Source organism: Oratosquilla oratoria, chromosome 22 (assembly GCF_046742065.1).
Source record: "Oratosquilla oratoria isolate Oo_2021 chromosome 22, ASM4674206v1, whole genome shotgun sequence".
Classification (NCBI taxonomy): Eukaryota; Metazoa; Arthropoda; class Malacostraca; order Stomatopoda; family Squillidae; genus Oratosquilla; species Oratosquilla oratoria.
In genome coordinates this window covers 14,136,171-14,157,733 of record NC_134798.1, presented here as the reverse complement: position 1 = coordinate 14,157,733, position 21,563 = coordinate 14,136,171, and the positions used below count along the sequence as shown (strand labels likewise).

The 21,563-nt window shown below is 38.5% G+C and overlaps 1 protein-coding gene across 1 annotated transcript in view; it reads right to left on the bottom strand.

Moving 5' to 3' along the window:
- Positions 1 to 21,563, bottom strand: part of LOC143037439 (E3 ubiquitin-protein ligase RNF180-like) — a 138,239-nt gene that overhangs the window by 110,513 nt on the left and 6,163 nt on the right. Inside the window, exons 2-3 of the mRNA XM_076205660.1 lie at positions 20,524 to 20,628; positions 11,905 to 12,008 (exon numbers count right to left, since the gene is read on the bottom strand). Coding sequence (XP_076061775.1) covers positions 11,905 to 12,008; positions 20,524 to 20,623 — 204 coding nt within the window. The 5' untranslated portion in view covers positions 20,624 to 20,628. The remainder of the gene's footprint in view (positions 1 to 11,904; positions 12,009 to 20,523; positions 20,629 to 21,563) is intronic.

Below are 21,563 nucleotides of genomic sequence, written 5' to 3'. Positions count from 1 at the left end.
TTAATCGGTTTTGTTCTGTTCTTGGTCTATTCTAACTACTACATACATGGCAAGCCTTCAGGGAAGCTCAAGGATTGCCAGACATATACATATACAAATATTTACAAGGGTTGCCAATTTGTGAAAAGGATGTTGTTGCCATATGAGGCATACTGAGAAGTTGGGTTGCTTCAGTCGGTAGAATCGTCGATGCAGATGGCTAATCTGAGAGACAGCTATGGCTATTGTTCACGATGGAGGTTTAACCTGAGACTCCAAGAATATTTTGTTGTCAAAAGGGTGTGGTCAAGAAAGTCAGTTAGCTTGGTCACGGATGTAACTAGGGATGTGTGCATGTGCGTGCATGCCAGTCATTGAAGGTGTTGTATTTGTTGAATATAACATGATATAGACCACAGACAAAAATCTATTCTCTCCAAATTTGCTGATGGTCCAAAACTGTGCAAAACGGCACATGATCACTTAAATCAATTAGATATTCAAGAAGATTTAGATAAACTACAGCAATGGTCTGAAAAGTGGCAAATGAAATTTAACACAAGTAAATGCAAGTTTATGCACATAGGTAAAAATAACAGTAAGTACGATTACAAGTTATTTGGAAATTCATTAACAAAAGTGGATAGTGAAAAGGATCTCAGTGTAATTATCAGTAACAATTTCAAATCATCTAAGCAATGTATTTCAGCCTCTAAGAATGCAATTAAGATTCTAGGACCGATTGCGTGATCTTTTGACTTAAAAATTCCATCTCTCATTAAAATGCTATATAAATAGTTAGTTAATCCACATTTGGAATACAGGTAAACGTCGACTTACGATGGCATTAGGTTTCGATAGATCCATCGTAAGACGATTTCATCGTAAGTCGATCCCCAATTTGTGTATCACTGTTCCGTGGTCACTGTACCTAGCCTACCTGTATATTAACCACCAGAGATACTGAATATAGCCTATTAAACATGTACAGTAGTTTATTTAATTATTTTTATCCTTTTTACCATATTCAAACACTATAATATGTATTTTCAGTACGGACTTAAATCTCGCGGGCAGCAGCCAATGCCAGCCGTACGACGTGTCGTAATAATACTCGCATCATAAAATATAGTCACCGCTTATATCGATCGTTCTCTCTTTCACCCGCGAATTTTGAAAACCACAGAGAATGGGATTCAGGGCACATTTGAGAGAATGTAAAAACACAGGGGCGACTACAATATAATCAAGACGCCGATATGGCAGCCTCGCGAATCCACTTGCTCCTCATGACGCCTACGTGTGCGGCACCGTATGGAAGGGGTTAAATATATATCGTCGTCGTCGTCGTCATCGTAAAGTCGAAAAATCGTAAGTCGCGGCCATCGTAAGTCGACGTTTACCTGTATACTGTTTCCATATGGTCACCGAATCTTATTAACCCCTTCTATACGGTGCCGCATACGTAGGCGGCATGAGGAGCAAGTGGATACGCGAGGCTGCCATATCGGTGTCTTGATTATATTTATTGTAGTTGCCCCTGCGTAATGACATACTCTAAACTGTCTTCATCACATTTTCTATGGTTATCAAAATTCACGGGTGAAAGAGAGAATGATCGATATAAGCGGTGACTATATTTTATGATGCGAGTATTATTACGACACATCGTACGTCTGGCAGCTAATGCTGCCAGCGAGATTTTGAACCGTACTGAAGAGGTTAAAGACATTGACAGATTGGAAAAAAACAACAACAGCGAGCCACAAAACTGATTTCAAATATAAAAAATAAACCATATGAAAATTGACTAAACCATATAAATCAGTTTTCCCTATAAAAAGGATAGACTCGAGGTGACTTGATACAGGTCTAAGATTCTAAAGGGAATTGACAACATCAAGGGTGATACAATTTTCACATTGAATGAAAATCTGACAAGAAATATAGTCTCAAACTGTCAGGAAATGGGTAGAAACAACTTCACCAACTGTGTAGTTAATGAATGGAATAAACTTCCTGCAGAGGCAGTGCAATGTAGTTCAGTTTGAAGCTTTAAGATTTGTTTAGATAAACACCTAAACAAAATGCTGTAGTCCCTGCCATTTATTTTATATTATTTGTTTGTTATTGTGTTTGTTTATGAAAGATTTTCATTTATCATTATTTATCAATTTATTATTACTTATTATTTACCTGCTTGTTAATTATTTAACTATAGCTATGCATTTATTTTATTATTATTTATATTATTATTATCTTTATTTATTTATTTATTTGGAAAACTAGATTATTTATATTATTATAATTTTTATTTATTTATTTATTTGGAAAACTAGACCCTTTTATGCCTTTACTTTTTTTAGAAATGTAACCTGTGGGGCTACAGGGAGAAGGATGCCCCTGGTCTCAATCCCCGTCCTGTTTTTTTGCCTCTTACGATCCAAGTGGGAATACTTGGTGGCAGTATTCTATCCCCTACCACAGGGTAGGCAAAACAAGAAAATGAATATTCAGAGAAATGGTACAGGACAGAAACAAGGGGTTGGGGGACAGCATAACGGAGGGACAGTAGCAGTATAATAAAAGTTTAATAATTTCTCTGTGAGCAGAGTCCTCCTCTATCACAGACAAAATTATGTGTGGCTCTGGTCCTTAGGGGCACCCCAGATAGACTCTAAAGTATCAACTGAATGCTACTTTGCCATAACAACATGCAGTCAATACCAGATGGGGAGATGCAGATGGAGAGATGATAATGGAAGAGAAGGCAGTAAGAGGAAGATGGGCAGAGTATTTTAGGGAGTTGCTAAATGTGAAGGAGGATAGGAAGGGAAAGATAGTTGCAGTGGGAAGTACTAAGAAAATGACTGTGATGTGTGAGGAAAATGGAGGAGAAATAAGGAAGGATGAAATGAAGGCAGTTGTTAAGATGATGAGAGCAGGTAAGGATGGATGCCATGCAGAATGTCTAAAAAAAAAAAAAAGGAGATACAGTGATGGTGGACTGGCTGGTGAAGTTATTTAATGTTTGTTGGAGAGAGGGCAGAGTGCTGGAGGACTGGAGGAGTGCCTGTATATTCCACTTTACAAGGGAAAAGGGAACAAGTGTAAATGTAGTAATTTCAGAGGGATCAGCTTGTTCAGTGTAGTTGGGAAGGCTTATGGGTGGATCTTGATTGAGAGGATTAGGAGAGGAACAGAAGGAGTAATTGGTGAGAAACAGTGTGGATTTAGGACAGGTAGAGGTTGTGTAGATCAGATCTTTGTGGTAAGACAGATATGTCAGAAAGCTATAGGAAAAGGTAAGGATTTTTGTTGGGCTTTTATGGATTTGGAAAAGGCTTATGACAGGGTAGACAGGAAGGCACTGTGGGAGGTTTTGCAGATATACAGGATAGGAGGAAAGCTTCTAGGAGTTGTCAAGAGTTTTTACGAGAGTAGTAGAGCATGTGTCAGGTTTAGAAATAGTGGGTGGTTTGAGGTAAAGGTGGGACTTCGTCAGGGATGTTATGTCACCCTGGTTGTTCAAATTATACATGGATGGGGTAGTGCGAGAGGTAAATGCAAGGATGGTGGGTCAGTACATATAACAAAAGAAAAAATTAAAAGGTGTATTGATAAACTCAAAGTTAATAAAACACCAGGGCCTGACGGTTGGCATCCAAGAATCTTAAAGGAAATGAAAAATGAGATTGTTGTTCCATTAGAAATTATTTTCAAGAAATCCATCATATCCGGAGATGTCCCAAGAGAATGGAAGCTAGCTAACTTTACTCCCATATTCAAAAAAGGTGACAAAAAGAAACCAAATAACTATAGGCCTATAAGTTTGACTTCAATCGTAGGAAAAATAATGGAAACTATCATCAGAGATGCTATCGAACATCATTTAGAAAGTAACCTTTGAGAAATGTTAGCCAGCATGGTTTCAGAAGGAAACGTTCTTGTGTGACTAACTTACTCGAAGTCTACAACACACTTATCTCGAATTATGACAAAAGAAACAATATAGATTTAATATATCTAGACTTTGCAAAAGCCTTTGATACCGTCCCACACGAAAGACTACTTACTAAATTAGCTTCGCACGGAATAAGTGTTAGCCTATTAGGTTGGACTAGTAATTGGTTGAATGGTAGAAAACAGAGAGTTGTTTTAAATGGAAAAACTTCTAGATGGAAAAATGTTACATGTAGAGTTCCTCAGGGTTCCATTCTTGGACCACTTCTATTCATAGTATATATAAATGATATAGACCATGGACTAAAATCTACTGTTTCCAAATTTGCTGATGATATAAAACCGTGCGGAGCGGCAAATGATCACTCAAACCAATTAGATATTCAAGAAGATTTAGATAAATTACAGCAATGGTCTGAAAAGTGGCTAATGAAATTTAACACAAGTAAATGCAAGGTAATGCACATAGGTAAAAATAAGAGTAAGTACGATTACAAGTTATTTGGAAATTCGTTAACAAAAGTGGATAGTGAAAAAGATCTCGGCGTAATTATCAGTAACGACCTTAAATCATCCAAGCAGTGTATTTCAGCCTCTGAGAAAGCAAATAAGATTCTAGGACTGACTGCGTGATTTTTTTTTATTTCAAAAGTCCATCACTCATTAACAAGCTAAATAAATCATTATTTCGTCCACATTTGGAATATGCTGTTTCCGTATGGTCACCGAATCTCATTAAAGACATTGACAGACTGGAAAAAGTACAACGGCGAGCCACAAAACTGATTCCAAATATAAAAAATAAATCATATGAAAATCGACTAAAACATATGAATCTGTTTTCCCTAAAAAAGCGTAGACTCAGAGGTGACTTGATACAGGTTTTTAAGATTTTAAAGGGAATTGATAACATCAAAAGTGACAAAATTTTCACATTGAATGAGAATCAGACAAGAAACAATGGTCTCAATCTGTCCGGAAATAGATTCAATTTGGAAGTAGGTAGAAACAACTTTGCCAACCGTGTAGTTAATGAATGGAATAAACTTCCTGCACAGGTAGTGCAATGTAGTTCAGTTCGAAGCTTTAAGAATCATTTAGATAAACACCTAAGCAAGATGCTGTGATGATTATAATTTATTTTATATTATTTGTTTTTGTTTTGTTATCATTTGTCTGTCTGATTTTCATTTATAATTAGTTATATGTCAATTTATTATTATTTACTATTTACCTGTTTATTATCTAACTATACCTATGCATTTATTGATGTATTTCATTTGTTATTTACATTATTATAGTTTTTGTTTGCTATTTTATTATTATTATGATTTGTTTTTTGCATCCGACCTAGATATGGACCAAAAGGTCTCCTGTCGGCATGCTCCACCTTTGTAATCCTTTGAAAATGGTGAAAAGTGGGTGGTGAGCCAACTGTTGTTTGCAGACGGCACTTCGCTTGTAGCAGGATCAGAGGAGGGATTGAGGAAGTTAGTGACAGAGTTTGAGGTGTGTGAAAGAACATAGTTGATGATAAATGTGGGTAAAAGGTGATGAGATGTACAAGGGGTGAAAGTGGCAGCAGACTGAAAGTGAGCATTAAGGGAGAGCGACTGGAGGAAGTGGATAGTTTTAGATACTTGGGTGCAAATGTGGCAGGAAAAGGAGGAGTGGAGGTGGAGGTAGAATGTAGATCGAGGGAAACGTGTAAATGCCTTGGTGAATTAAAAAGTGTAATGAGAAATAGACATTTGGGAATGTATGCTAAGAGAAGATTGTATGAAGGAGTGATTGTGCCAACAGCACTGTATGGGGCAGAAACATGGAACATAAGAGAGGAAGAGAGGAGTTTGAATGTGTTTGAGATGAGGTGCCTGAGAAGTATGATAGGGATTACTAGGCTGGATAGAGTGAGAAATGAGGAGGTGAGGAGGAGAATGGAGGTGGTAAGGGAGTTGGGAGATAGGGTGGATGAAAGAGTATTGGGATGGTTTGGACACATGGAAAGAATGAATGAAGAAAGACTAGTAAAAGAGGTATGGAAGGCAGATGTGGAAAGAGTGAACGTGAGGGGGCGACCTAGGAGGAGATGGATGGATGGGGTGAAAGGGCCCTTGGGGAAGAGGGGAATGTCTGTTGAGGAAGGATGGGAGAGGACAAAAGACAGGGGTGAATGGAGAATGGTTGTATATGGATGATGTTGTGATGCATGAGGTGGAATGGGTAGGGGGATGGGGGTGAGGTAGTATGTGTATTTACCTTTACCTAGTTGTATTTACCTAGTTGTAATATACGGGAGGGGAGCTATGCTCATGGTGACCCATCTTTGTATCTCTCCGCAACAAGTTTTATCTTAAAATCTTGTATAGTGTTTGCACATACTGTTTTGTTGTCTAATTTGTTCCATGTATTTATTGCTCTGTGTGGGAAACTGTTCCTTTTCAAGTTTTTTCTATAACTATCCTTTTTCAGTTTTTTTCCGTGTCCTCTCGTTTTACCGTTGTCCCACACTAACAAGTCATTCCTGTCTAAAACTTCCATTCCTTTCATTATTCTGTAGATAGTCAGCAAATCTCCTCTTTCTCTTCTTTGTTCCAGAGTTGGTAGATTCAATTTGGACAGTCTTTGCTCATATGTTAGTTCGGCAAGAGTTGGTGCTAGTTTGGTTGTCGCTCTTTGTAATCTTTCTAGTTTCTTAATATTCTTTTTGGTACTGGGTGTCCAAAGTGATGCTGCGTACTCAAGTGTTGAGAAAAATTTGACGCAGCCCGAAGGGCCTTTTCTCCTTGTCTTCTCCTTTTCTGCATGGGGGGATGGAGAGGGGAGGTCACCGATTTAATGAAGCGGCCTTGCTGTGGATGTGCTGTGTCTTGTGACACTGCTTCTGAGCCAGGGCAGTGGACAAGATGCAGGGATGACCTGTCATCCAGGAAGTGCCAAGATAAGAGGTAGGGTAGAGGCTGGAGGGAAGCACAGTGTATTAGGGATGGAATGGGTGGGAATGGTTTTTATGCCTTTGTTTTTTGGCTAGCTCCCTTGTAAGGGGGAAAAAGCCTTTGGTATATGTATGTATTTATTTATCATTATGATTTTTTTCTTTGCATCTGAGCTAGTTATGGACCAAAAGGTCTCCTGTTGGCATGCTTCTCCTTTGTAATCCTTTGTAGCTCAAGGCAGCAATCTTATCATTGAATTCCTGTTCGCAGGAGATACACAGATGAGAAATGAAATATACTGACAAGATAGATATAATTTTGGAAAGAAATATCTCTAGTATGAGAAAAAAAATTGAAGAAGCAAACTGATGAGAGGAATTCATAAATACTAACAAAATGGGAGACAAAATAAGAATCCTTTAAAAGCCTCTACAAATTGGGTGTGACAATGGTTTGTGGAAAGAAATCTCAAAAGTCTCATTCAATAAAATATAAAAAGAAAGACAAGGATGTATCATGGATGAAGTGGAAGAGAAGAAACAAAACAACTATGGAAGAGTACCAAAAGCCTACAAATTATCACAACAGAGGAAAAAGCTTGAGAGAATATGTAAAAGGATGAATTGTAAAGAGGTAGTCTAGACTGTTGGGTCATTTCCAAAATAGTAAGGAATACAAGAAGGGTGCTGAACTGTTACTGGTTATTCAGAACAGAAAAGCTGAAAGTTGGTTCACTGGCTGGATCAGTGAGTCAAATATTCACCACCAGCCAAAAAACACTTAAACTCCATGATATAGAAATTTCAGAAAAAGGACAGCTATATAAAATGTGTTCCACCAAGGAAGTTAGACACTTGAATAATTTTGTACAGCTTTTGGCATTTGGTATATGTGCACCAAGGTTTGACAAATGGGAGGAAGAGAGATGGGACCCCATGAGCACTGCTCCAGCCCTATACACTACAACTACATAGAAAATGGCTAATAGATATTGCTTTTGAGTACATATGTACATATACCAAAGGCTTTCTCCCTTTACAAGGAAGGTAGCCAAAAAACAAAGGCAAAACCATCCCCACATACTCCACTCCCATCCACCCCCGTCCCTCCCTCTTATCTTGGCTCCTCCTGGATGAAGGGTCATCCCTGCATTTCGCTCACTGCTCTGGGTCAGAAGCAGTGTCACATGACACAGTACATCCAAACAAGGATGCTTCATCAAATCAGTGACCCTCTCTCTCCATTCCCTCATGCAGAAATGGAGGGATCCTTGGTTATAATAGATCTTTGGTTATAACAACAGAACCCGTTTCCCCATATTGTTCATTATATTTAGGGTTTACTGTAATTTCTAATCCTACTTATTTTTGATACCGGACAAACTTCAGGATATAACGGATCTGTCCGGTATTTCCATCAGATATGACGGACATAAAAATCTGAATAGACAAACCCACACTATAACTGATGTGCTGTGTCTTGCAACACTGCTTCTGACCCAGGGCAGTGGACGATGCAGGGATGACCCGTCATCGAGGAGGTGCCAAGATAGGAAGGAGGGTGGAGGGGAGTGGAATATATGGGAAATGAAATGCGTGGAGTGATTTCTATGCCTTTTTCTTTTTGGCTACCCCCTGTGTAAGGGGGAAAAAGCCTTTGGTATATGTATGTATAGCAAGGGATCCTCGGTTATAATGGATCTTTGGATATAACGATAGAATACTGGCCCCATGTTGTCTGTTATATCGAGGGTTTACTGTATTTGGGACGTAATTGCATACTTGCGTCTCATGACACTTACGCAGGCGTCATTGTATTCTGGGGGTTAAGGGACCGATGAAACATGCCCACAAGTGGTGGGTATGCAAGACAAATGTCAAGAGAGATTCATATTACTAGTTATATGTCAATTTATTATTATTTACTATTTACCTGTTTTGTTTATTATTTAACTATGCATATGCATTTATTTATGCCTTTTTCTTTTTTGGCTACCCCCTGTGTAAGGGGGAAAAATTCTTTGGTATATGTATGTATGTGTATTATTTATATTTTTATTTTTTATTTTTTCCGCATCCGACCTAGTTATGGACCAAAAGGTCTCCTGTCAGCATGCTCTGCCTTTGTAATCCTTTGTAAAATGGAGAAGATAGAAAGAAATCCCTTTGGGCTGTGTCAATTTATTTTTCACACATACTCCTTCATCCCATCCCCCACCCACTCCCCTTCATGCATCACAGCATCATCCATACACAACCATTTCCCATTCACACCTATTTTCTGGCCTCTCCCATCCTTCCTCTTTCCCAATTCCCCTTTCACCCCATCCATCCATCTCATCCTTGGTCACCTCATGTTCACTCCTTCCACACCTCTTTTACTAATCTTTCTTCACTCATTCTTTCTATATGTCCAAACCATCCCAATACTCTTTCATTAACCCTGTCTCTAAACTCCCTTTCCAAGCCCGTTCTCACCTTCTTGTTTCTCACTCTATCCAGGCTAGTAACCCATATTATACTTCTCAGGCACCTCATCTCAAACACATTCAAACTCCACCTTTCTTCTTCTCTCATGTTCCGTGTCTCTGCCCAATACAGTGCTGTCAGCACAATCACCCCTTCATACAATCTCCTCTTAGCATCCATTCCCAAATGTCTGTTTTTTATTATACTTTTTAATCCACCAAGGCATTTACTCGCTTCTCTCAATCTACATTCTACCTCCACCTCTACTCCTCCCTTTCCTGCCACATTCACACCCAAGTGTCTAAAACCATCCACTTCTTCCAGTCTCTCTCCCTTAATACTCACCTCCAGTCTGCTGCCACTTTCACCCTTTGTACATCTCATCACCTTACTTTTACCCACATTCATCTTCAACTTCCTTCATTCTCACATCTTCCCAAACTCTGTCACTAAATTCCTCAATCCCTCCTCTGATCCTACCACAAGTGTAGTGTCGTCAGCAAACAACAACTGGCTTATCTCCCACTTTTCTCCATTTTCTTTAACCATCTCCAATCCCTGACCCACCACTCTTGCATTCACCTCTTGCACCACCCCATCCATGCATAAATTCAACAGCCAAGGTGACATAACACTTCCCTGATGAAGTCCCACCTTTACCTCAAACCACTCACTCTCTTCATTTCTGATTCTAACACAAGCTCTATTACTCTCGTAAAAATATATGACTGCTCTTAAAAGCTTTCCTCCTATCCCATATATCTGCAATACCTCCCACAGTGCCTTCCTGTCTACCCTGTCATAAACCTTTTCCAAATCCATAAAGGCCCCCCAAAAAAACCTCCTCACCTTTTCCTAAAGCTTTTCTACTATCTGCTTTTGAGTAAGATGGTAAAAAAATTGGAAGATTTATGTTCAAGTACATAGGGGATGGCAAGGTCAATATGCATCTATGCACAACAACCAGCTTTGGATCAGAAATAGAATATAGACTACTAGAGGATCTATATACCTATACCATAGCTGCCATAAGTTTGGATGTGATCATGCTGACGTCAATACTTATGCCACAAATAGAAAGTCCCTCGCCCTCAATATCCTGAGTGGGCCAGGTATTTTTTCATATGCCTGGCAGCGAGACCAAGGTTGGCTGGCACCAAGGTATGCAATGTTTCCAGGCTCAGTGCTGTTTGAGGTTCGACAGGGGAATGATTACGTTTCTGGAGCTCCATGTTATGTCTTTGATATTACATAAATTCTCAGTGGTTTGGTGCCTGTGTTGCCGGCTATGGGTAGTGGACATGAAATGTAATGTGACAAGATTGCTGCTATGGTGACCCTGTTTAAGGCAGGGCATTCTGTGAAGGAAACCTCTGAAAATACAGGAGTTACAGTGCGTTCAGTGCAAAGCTGGCTGTTATGTTTCAAGGATGGTGGGGGAGCAGCGTTGCACTGTGTGAAGAGACACACCACCTAGTAACCTAGGGTTTTCCTGCTGAATTTGTTCAGCAAATTTAAGAGGAGACTTGTCTAACTCAAGCTTAATAACATTTTAAGTGTGTGGTGTGAGTTTCCTGGGTCTGCCACAGTGGGGTAGGTAGTGATGCCCCCCCACCATCCTTGAAACATAACAACCAGCATTGCACTGAACACACTGTAACTCCTATTTTTTTTTTTTAAGAGATTTTCTTCACAGAGTGCCCTGCCTTAAACAGGGCCACTAAAGCAGCAATCTTGTCATGTTCAATTTCATCTCCACTATCCATAGCCGGCAACACAGACACCAAACTACTGAGAATTTACATAAAATCGAAGGCAAAGCACGGAGCTCCAGAAACGTAATCCTCCCCCTGTCAAATCTCAAACAGCACTGAGCCAGGAAACACTGCATGGCCTGGTAGCAGCCAACCTTGGTCTCGCTGCCAGGCATACAAAAAAATATCTGCCTCACTCAAGATATTGAGGGCCAGGGACTTCCAATTTGTGGCATAAGTATTGATGTCAGCATTATTGCATCCAAACTTATGGCGGCTATTGTAAACCACAGTTTCAGTGAGAAAAATAAAATGAGATCTGAAGGCAAAGAGGTGGTTTCCACAGACAGGAAACTTGAGTATGGGCTGTGAACATTGCCAAAATGAATAAAAAAATAATTCAAAGAAACATTATGACATCTCTTGGAGTTGTCAACCAAAGTTTAATCTTACTAGGAATGTTTTCAGTCCACTCCCCAATAGGTAATCCTGAGAACGATTTAGAGGACTATTAGATTACAAGAAAAAATGTCCAATGTAGTGTGCGGTGCAGCGTAGTGCTAAGTACCAAAAGCTCCAATGAGTAAAACATTGTCCTCAAACTGTGTCTACTAAGCCAATAAAAGCCATGTCTTTTGATTTCTTTTTCATCTGTAACACAAAAAATTACAAAGATAGGCATTTAGTGACACAGCACAACAGATAGATATCAAGGGCTCTTGCACCCACTGCCAACATTTCTATCCTTCCTGTAGTTGGCAACTTTATCCCATTAAAGACAAAGAAATAACAAGTTCCTCAAACCTCAGTGACAGCATCCTGAATGAAGTCTGGTAAGCTTTCTTCTGATAAATAAAGAAGACTTCTATCTTCTAAAGTTGGGCATTTCTCCTGACTTGCAGGGCTGTCTGTGCAAAAGAATTAAAACATTCTCATTACTCTCACTAGATACATCAAATAAGTACTACAGAATAAAGTAAAATTTTGAAGATCTGGACAATGCTTTTATATAAAAATACATCCCAATACACACCCAGATCATAAAACAAATACTCCAAGACTAGTCCTCAAACTCGTATTTCCCCCACAACCATTAAAAGGAAGAACCATACTGGGATGACTGCATTAAGGCTGTCACTCAGTGTTGAACTAGTAACATTACAGAATAGGCCTCTGAAATTGCCCCCCGATGCAATCACCACACAGAAGAAAGAGAACACCTCATTCCCAACCTACTCTCACCCTACTCAGACATCACAGTATTTCTTTTCTGAGTGATCTGTGGACCAATTCGGTGGCCAGTGCCAGTTATCTAGGAGCCAAGAGTCTCCTGCAAGATAGACCTGGTGAAATGAAGAATTTGATGATATTAACATCAACTTAAAACATGGATCAGCATGTTGATGAAAATGATTGAAAATTAGTTGTATATGATGCATTCTTGTGCCATACATAATATATATTCTTTTTTGTAAGAATGATAAGTAAGTTTTGTAAGTAAAATTGTATTTCTACAATTTTTTCTTTAATTCTAGTTCAACTCCAAATGGTAGATCTTTTTAGTGTATATAAAATATCACTCTTTTAGATCAAATTAACAATTAAATACCTACATATACCAAAAGGCCCTTCACCCATCCCACACATACCCAACACATATTTGCTGTCCCTTTTATCTTAGCTCCATATGGATGAAGGATCATCCTTGTCCCCTGCTGCCCACTGTGTTGCTGCTCAGGGGATTTTCAGCATATGGTAGTAAACAAAAACTTATATGTATGTAACCATGTAATCAGTGTGGAATAATGTTGGAAATTACCATTTCTCTGCAACTTTCTGTAGTATACAAGGTCTGTTAAAAATATATGTGGACTGACATCATAAAGCAAAATGTACTTTATTTAAAAGTTACAGATCTGGTTCCCCTTCAAGTGCTCTCCTCCCCAACGCATGCACTTATCCCAACAGTGTTTCTACTTGTTGAAACAGTTCTGGTATACTTCTTTAGTAATGTCCTTCAGCTCCTTTGCCGCATTTGCCTTAATCTTGGGAATAGTCTCAAATCTTCTTCCTTTGAAAGGTCTTTTGAGTTTGGGGAATAAGAAAAAATCACATGGAGCAAGGTCAGGTGAGTAGGGGGGTGGCGAAGAATAGTGATCGAGTGTTTGGCCAAAATCTCACGAGTTCTGAGGGCTGAATGGGCTGGAGCATTGTCGTGATGTAAAAACCAGTTGCCACTCCTCCACATTTCTGGCCTTTTGTGACAGATGACATCCCTCAGATGTTTCAGAACTTCAGTGTAGTAAGTCTGGTTCACTATGGAGCCTTTGGGGAGGTACTTGTGGTGAACAACACCCTTAGCATCGAAGAAAACTGTCAGCATCACCTTGACCTTGGATCGAACTTGGTGAGCTTTTTATGGGTCTGGGGGATGTTTCACTCATCCACTGGGATGACTGAACCTTTGTTTCAATGTCAAAACCATAAACCCACAATTCATCACCTGTTATGATCATGGACAAGAAGTTTTCATCTTCTGAACGATCAAGCAGTTCCTGACAAACCTGGACGTGATGGGCTTTTTGTTTGTCCGTCATCAGGCATGGCACAAATTTCACAGCAAGGTGGTGCATCTTCAATCTTTTTGTCAAATCTTATAACAAGATCCAACTGATATCCCACTCTTCAGCAAGCTCCCTGACAGTCAGACATCAATTTGCATGCACCAGTGTGTTGATTTTGTAGATTTGTGGGTCAGAGGTTGATGTGGAAGGATGTCCAGGACAATCATCATCTTCAATGGACTGTTGACCAACCTTAAAATGCTCATGCCACTTGAAACATGCCATACGCTTCATAGCAACATCACCGTAAGCCATGTTAAGCATAGCAAAAGTTTCTGTCACAGATTTTCCAAGTTTAACACAAAATTTCACAGCAAGTCATTGCTCCTCCACATCATTCATTCTGAAATCCACCAAATGAAAAAATCACACTTCACTAAAAACCGCGTAGCTAATACACAAATAACAACACCTGCAATCGGGAAATGGCATTGTAATCAGCTGATCTGTGCAAACCTAGTGACACCAAGCGGATTCCCCTGGAATCAACTGGAGGTGCACAATTCAAACAGTCCGTGTATTTTTTTTTAACAAATCTCGTATATTCCATTTTGTAAATACTGAAGTTTCAAATAGACCTAACAAAAAGAAGAAAAGCAGAAAATTTGTAGCAGTGTATGTACCACCAAAAACACAGGCTTGGTCTGATAGTGATCATTCTAAATTACTGGAAGACACAATGAATGTGCTAAACGAGTTACTGAAAAAGGGTGGTAACATAGTAATCATGGGCAATTTTAATGCAAAGGATATAATCTGGGAAGTAATGATAGTAAAAGGGGGAGAAGAACTTTGGAGCAACATTCTACTGGATATGACCATCAAATACACCTTAAAACAATGGGTTAAGGAAAATACTAGATATAGAAACAATGAGGAACCGCCAAAACTAGACTTAACATTAACTTCTGAACCAGATATCATGAACAAAATGGGGTATAAAACACCAATTGGAAAGAGTGACCATATACTAATAGAGTTTGAATTAAAAGAACAAAACAATGTAGGTAGGAAGGAAGATTAATGTACAACAAAACGGATTTTGTAAAACTAAGAAAAAAATTCCAAAACAAACTGGGATAAATTCTCCAAAGAGGAAATAAAGATAGAAGACAAATGGAACATATTCAAAGAAAAGTACAAAGAAGGAATTGATAAATATGTACCAAAGAAGAATCAAAACGAGATTATATCTGGAAAAGATGGAAAAGAGACAAAAAAAAACATCCAAATGGCAAACATATATAAACTTAGGAACGAATATTTGAATATACACAAGAAAGAAAAAAGAAATTATGAAAAAGATATTACAGACAAATGTAAGGATCAACCTAAACTCTTTTACAGGTATATAAATGATAAGGAGTGTAGGGGGTTGGGGTTGGAGCTGTAGCACCTAGGGTAGGAAGCAGCCGCATCCTAAGGGATGGCTTCGCACACTTGGTCAGCATCTTTCACCCCAACTCTCACTTGTGGCTCCAAGTAGCTGTTAGTCTAGGACAGCGGCCACACACTATGGCATGGAGCAGTGCCAGCTCTACTAGATGAAGACTAGAACAGCAAGCTCAGTATATGTACTCTACTTGTCAGAGGACTTTGGTGAGTTTGGTGTGATAGCAAGATGGGTGACACATCTAGGGCGAACCAGGCATGTAAATGGCAATCGGCCAGTCACCGTAGAAAAGGATTGGAGCCCTTACTACGTATTTATCCAAGATTAACTATGGAGCAAAACCAAAGAGTAAATGAAGTGAACAGCGTGAATGGGAGTCTTTTTCCAGAAAGAAGTTGAGAATGGCTACGTGGAATGTCCGAACATTGCACCAAGCGGGGAAATATTATGGGGTATGGAGAGAAATGAACAGAATGAAGATAGATGTTATGGGGCTTAGTGAGGTTAGGTGGCCAGGAGTGGGAGAGGTGAAAAATGAGCATGGAGTATTTGTATATTCTGGAGGAGAAGGAGCAGAAAAAGGGGTAGGAATAATGATGAACAAAAAGGTTGCTAGTACTATGAAGGGATTCTGGGCAGTGTCAGACAGATTGCTCTTGGTAAAACTCAGGGGAAAACCTTTTGACATATGTATGCTCCCACAGCAGAAGCAGAGGAAAGGATAGTGGATGATTTCTATGACAAGTTAGATCAAGCAATTGAACAATGTGGAAATCAAGAGGTTAAGATAGTTATGGGTGATGTTAATGCAAAAGTGGGTTCAGGTGGAGAAGAAGAGGTTGTGGGGCCATTTGGGTTAGGAGAGAGCAATGACAGGGGAGAAAGATGGATAAGCTGGTGCATAGGACATCAACAAATAGTAATGAATACGTGGTTTAGGCAACATCTGCGAAGGCTATGGACATGGAAGGTACCAGGAGATACAGCAAGAAATCAAATAGACTATTTTACTATCAACAGAAGATTTAGAAATGCAGTGATAAAGGTAAAAACATACCCAGGAGCAGATTGTTGCAGATATTAGAATAAAATTGAAGAAATTAAGAAAGGAGATGGGGAAACCGAGAAGAGAAGTAAGTGTGTTGAGAAAGGACGAAGACTTGAAACAGGTATTTGGTTAAAGTTGAAAATAAATATGAAGTGCTGCGAGAAGAAGGGGATGTAAATGATCCAGGGTTTCAGTGGCAAAGGTTATGTGAAGCAATAAAAGAGGGAAATAAAAAGGTACTTCCTAAAAAGAGAAGGAAAAACAAATGGATAACAGAGGAAATATTCGAACTAATAGATAAGGGAAGAGAAGCTAAAAATAGGGGTGGAAATGAATATAGAGAACTTAATAAACAAATAAAAAAGAAGTGTATAGATGCCAAGGAGAGTTGGCTTGATGAACAATGTAAGGAAATTGAGGACCTTGAAAAAAAGGGATTCTAAAATGATGTATGATAAGATCAGAGAAATTACCAAGAGAAAGGGGAGTAATGGGGGGCAATCATAGATAGAGAAGGAAAGGTTTTAAAGGACGAGGAGGATATTAAACATAGATGGGAGGAGTATGTAAGGGACCTATTTGAGGAAGACAGACAAGAAGGAGAAGAAGAAAATTATAGATATCTAGATGGGGAAGAAATAATGGAATAGGAAGCAAAATTTGTAATGAAGAAAATGAAAAAAGGGAAAGCCATGGGTGAGGATAGTATGATGATTGAAATGTTAGACGCATTAGGGGATTTTGCAATAAGAAAACTCACTAGTCTAATAAACCAAATTTATGAAAAGGGTACAATTACGGAACATATGTGTAACTCGATTTTTATACCACTACCAAAGATAAATGGAACAATGGAATGTAGTAAACATCGCACAGTCAGTATCATGAGTCAAATAACCAAAATTATATTAAGGATAGTTTTAAATAGAATAAGAAATAAAGTGAGAGAACAAGTTTCATGGGAGCAATTTGGTTTCATAGAAGGGAAAGGAACAGCAAATGCAATTTTTATAATAAGAACAATTATGGAGAGGATGATAGAAAAACAACATAATGTATATCTTTGGTTTGTTGACTATGAGAAGGCATTTGATAGGGGAAGACATGAGGATTTGATAAATATTTTGGAAAGAGTGGATATAAATAACAAAGACATGAGTATCATCAGAAATTTGTATTGGAAGCAAAGAGCAGCAGTGAGGGTACGGGGAAAAAGAACAGAATTTCAAGCTATAATGAGGGGAGTGTGTCAAGGCTATGTTATGTCTCCAGATTTATTTAATTTATATGGGGAGATGATCCTTAGGGAATTAGAGGGAATGGAAGGGCTTAAAATTGGAGGATATAATATAAATCATATCAGATATGCTGATATGCAGATATTGGTGGCTGACTCAGAAGAAAAACTGCAACATCTATTGAATGTAACCGTAAGAGCTAGTGAGGAGAAAGGTTTAAATGTAAATATGGGGAAAACTAAAATACTAGTGGCCAGTAAAACAGATCCACCAAGAGTGCAAGTACAAATAGCAGGGAGAAGAATAGAACAAGTAACCAAATTTTCGTACCTGGGAAGCGTATTGACAGAAGACTGTAGATGTGAAAAAGAAATAAAATCAAGGATAGCGATAGCTAAAAGCATGTTTCAGAAAATGAAAGGGGTTTTAACAAACAAGAAAATGTCTAAAGATATAAGGAGAAGAACAGTTCAAACATTTATATGGTCAACACTATTATACGGTTCAGAAGCGTGGACAATCAGCAAAAAATTGCAGGAAAACTTAGAAGCAGCAGAAATGTGGATATGGAGACGAGTATTAAGAGTACCATGGACAGCGAAGAAAACAAATGAAGAAGTATTGAGAGAAATGGAGACAGATAGGGAATTGATGACAACAATAAGGAAAAGACAGTTGCGATTCTTAGGACATATAATGCAGAGGGAAGGGTTGGAAGAGGTGGTGATGACGGGAATGGTGGAGGGAAGGAGAGCAAGAGGAAAGCAGAGGGAGAAGTATATGGACGGGCTGATGAGGGCGACGGGAAAACAACTCAAACCAGCACAGATGTTACAAGTAACTAGGGACCGTGAACGGTGGCACTCCATGATTGCCGAAGTCCAAGAGGATATGGCACGATGGTAAGGTATAAATGATAAATTAAAGGATAAACACGAAATAGTAAAACTGCATGGAGATAAAGAATATATAAATGACACAGAAATAGCAGAAGTTATGATCAGACATTTCAGGTCTGTTTTTACATTGAGAGCTCACAAATTTGGGAAGATGGATAACAAGATCCCCCAAAATGAAAGAAATAAAGGTAACACAGAAAGAAATAAGAGACCAATTAAAAAAACCTAGATATTAGGAAATCACATGGACCAAATGGAATTGCAAATTGGACACTGAAAGACTGTATAGACAAACTGACAGACAAAGGTACAGCAAGATTGGAAAGATGCAAACATAGTACCAGTATATAAAGGAGGAAACAAAGATCCTACAAACTTCAGACCAATATCCCTGACAAGCACAGTAGCAAAAATATGTGAAAAAGTTATCTGAAACAAATGGACCAAACACTTGGAAGAAAATAAAATAGTAAACCCCAAACAATTTGGCTTTAGACGTGGAAGATCGTGTACCACAAACTTAATATGCTTTTACTCGAGATTAATTGAGATAATACAAGAAAGAGATGGCTGGACAGATTGTACCTTCTTGGACTTGCAGAAGGCTATTGATAAAGTACCACATAAAAAATGAATAAGAAAAATTGAAATAATAGGAGGAATACAAGGTAAGCTACTGGAATGGATGAAGGATTTCTTAAATGGGAGAAAAATGAGTGGTACTTAGAGACAAAAATTCGAACTGGGAAGATATAAAGAGTGGCATCCTGCAAAGCTCCATATTGGCTCCTTTAATGTTTGCCATATACAGACGCTCCTCAACTTACGTTTTAGTTACATTCCGAACTGCCGAACGTAAGTTGAAAATGAACGTAAGTTGTTACTGTACTATACATCGGTAAATTCTATTACCGTATCTTATAAAACACCCCTAAATCATTAATTAAACACATAACATTGTAAAATAATAACATTAATTTCAAATAGATTAAATTCAAGCAACATAAATTGAGATGGTGGAGGAGGAGGGGGAGGAGGAGGAGGCAAGGCATGTTCAGTTTGTCGTCTGCGCAATGTAAACAATGGATGCAGCGTCTTGTGCAAGTATCGTTTTAACTACGGAGAGCGCGGTAAACTAAAAAATTCACTCAAAAATTTTTTTTTTCACAATTTTTTTTTTACCGTCAGTTCAAACGTCAAATCAAAAAAACGTAAAATGAATGAATGTAAGTAGAGGAGTGTCTGTATATAAATGAAATGGATGAGGAAGTGAATTATTACATGAACTTCTTTGTCGATGATGCCAAATTACTCAATAGAGTTAGCACAGAAGAAGATTGCAGATCACTACAAGAAAACCTGGACAAAATATGGGAATGGAGTCAGAGATGTGAAATGAACTTCAATATTAAGAAATGCATCATGGAATTTGGAAAAAGCAAAAATAGAATATCGGGTCAATATAGAATTGGAAACAAGGAAGTCAAAAAAGTAGATTCAGAAAGGGACCTGGGATTGATCATCTCAAGTGACTTGACACCTGATAAACATGTCAATAAATCATTTGGAGAGACTTTTAACTTATTAAGATCAATGAAAGTGGCCTTCGACTACATGGATGAAGAAATGCTGAAGAAAATAGAGGTTACACTAATAAGACCTACAACACTATGGGCACCTAGCACAAAAAAGAACATTAAATTAGAAAGAATCCAAAGAGCAGTGACAAAAATGGCACCTGCACTATCAACTATGACATACGAACAAAGATTGGAGAAATTACATCTATCAACACTGGAACAGAGAAGAGAAAGAGGTGATTTGTTGACCATTTACAGAATTATGAAAGGGATGGAAATTCTCGATAGAGACGACTTATTAAAATGGGACAGAAGAGAAATAAGAGGACATAAAAAGAAGCTAAAGAAGGACAGTTACAGAAGAGACCTGAAAAAGAATAGCTTCCCATATAGAGTGATTGATGTCTGGAACAAACTAAATGGAGAAATAGTGAGTGCCAAAACTATACATGATTTTAAGAATAAACTGGATGTGGAGAGATACGAAAATGAGTCACTACAAGCATAGCTCTTGTCCCGTAAAATACAACTAGGTAAATACATAATTTTTTCCAATATAGGCTATCAGTCTTGTATGATTCTGATCCAACATAGCAGTACTGATGGATGTAAACACCATACTGAACAAACATGTTACCAACCAGAATTAAGTTGTTCTCCATGACCATTGGTGACTGGATGCTCACTAGTCTTCAGAACAAGATGTCGACACATCCTACATCGTACTGTAGCTTCTGCCATGATACCTGTACACAGAATTTTTCAAAATTATAAAGTTACTCATAACATTTTGAAATAGCTTACACAGCATGGAATATCTGCAACTTCTAAACAATAAGAGCTCCAAAGAAGAGAGGAAGAGAGAGAGGGGGGAGGGAGACAGAGAAAGAGAGAGAGAGAGAGAGAGGGGGGGAGAGAGAGGGGGAGAGAGAGAGAGGGGGGGAGAGAGAGAGAGGGAGAGACAGAAACAGAGAAAGAGACAAGGGAAGAGAGAGATGGAGAGAGAGGGAGAAAGAGATAGAGAAAGAGAGAGGGAGAGACAGAGAGATATAGACTGTGTATCTGCCTAATTGTAGTATACAGGAAAGGAGTAGCACTCGTTTGGTCCCATCTCCTACTCTCCAATTTTGATTAATACCTAGCCTCAAATTCATGAACAGTTCCCACATAATTTATATCCTTGATTTCCCATTATCATATTTAGATTTGAATTCATGTATTGTTCAAGCTTGGGCTATATCACTTTCTACGCTATCCCAAGAATGTATGTGTCTATATGGAAAACTGCATATCCTTACATCCTTTAGACATGTGGTCTTTCTTAATAACCACTTTGGTACGATAATGCCACTGTAGGCATCATGAGGCGCAAGTTGGGTACATGAAGATGCCAGTGTCAGCATCTTGATTATATATAATTTTTTGAAGTTGTTCATGAGTTATCTCCAGATTCTGAGAATTGGTTTGATCATGTTTTCTGTGTTTATTATTACTCAGAGTAAAAGAGAATGAGTAATACGGTAATAACTTTATATTTTATAATGCGAGTAGTGTGGTGAACTGTACACATGGCAGCCGATGCTGCACATGAGAATTTGACTCGTACTGAAGTGGTTAATTTGTTCCCATGACCTCTAAAAGCCCCCTCATCCTTAATCAAGAGATTTCTTCTCTCAATGTA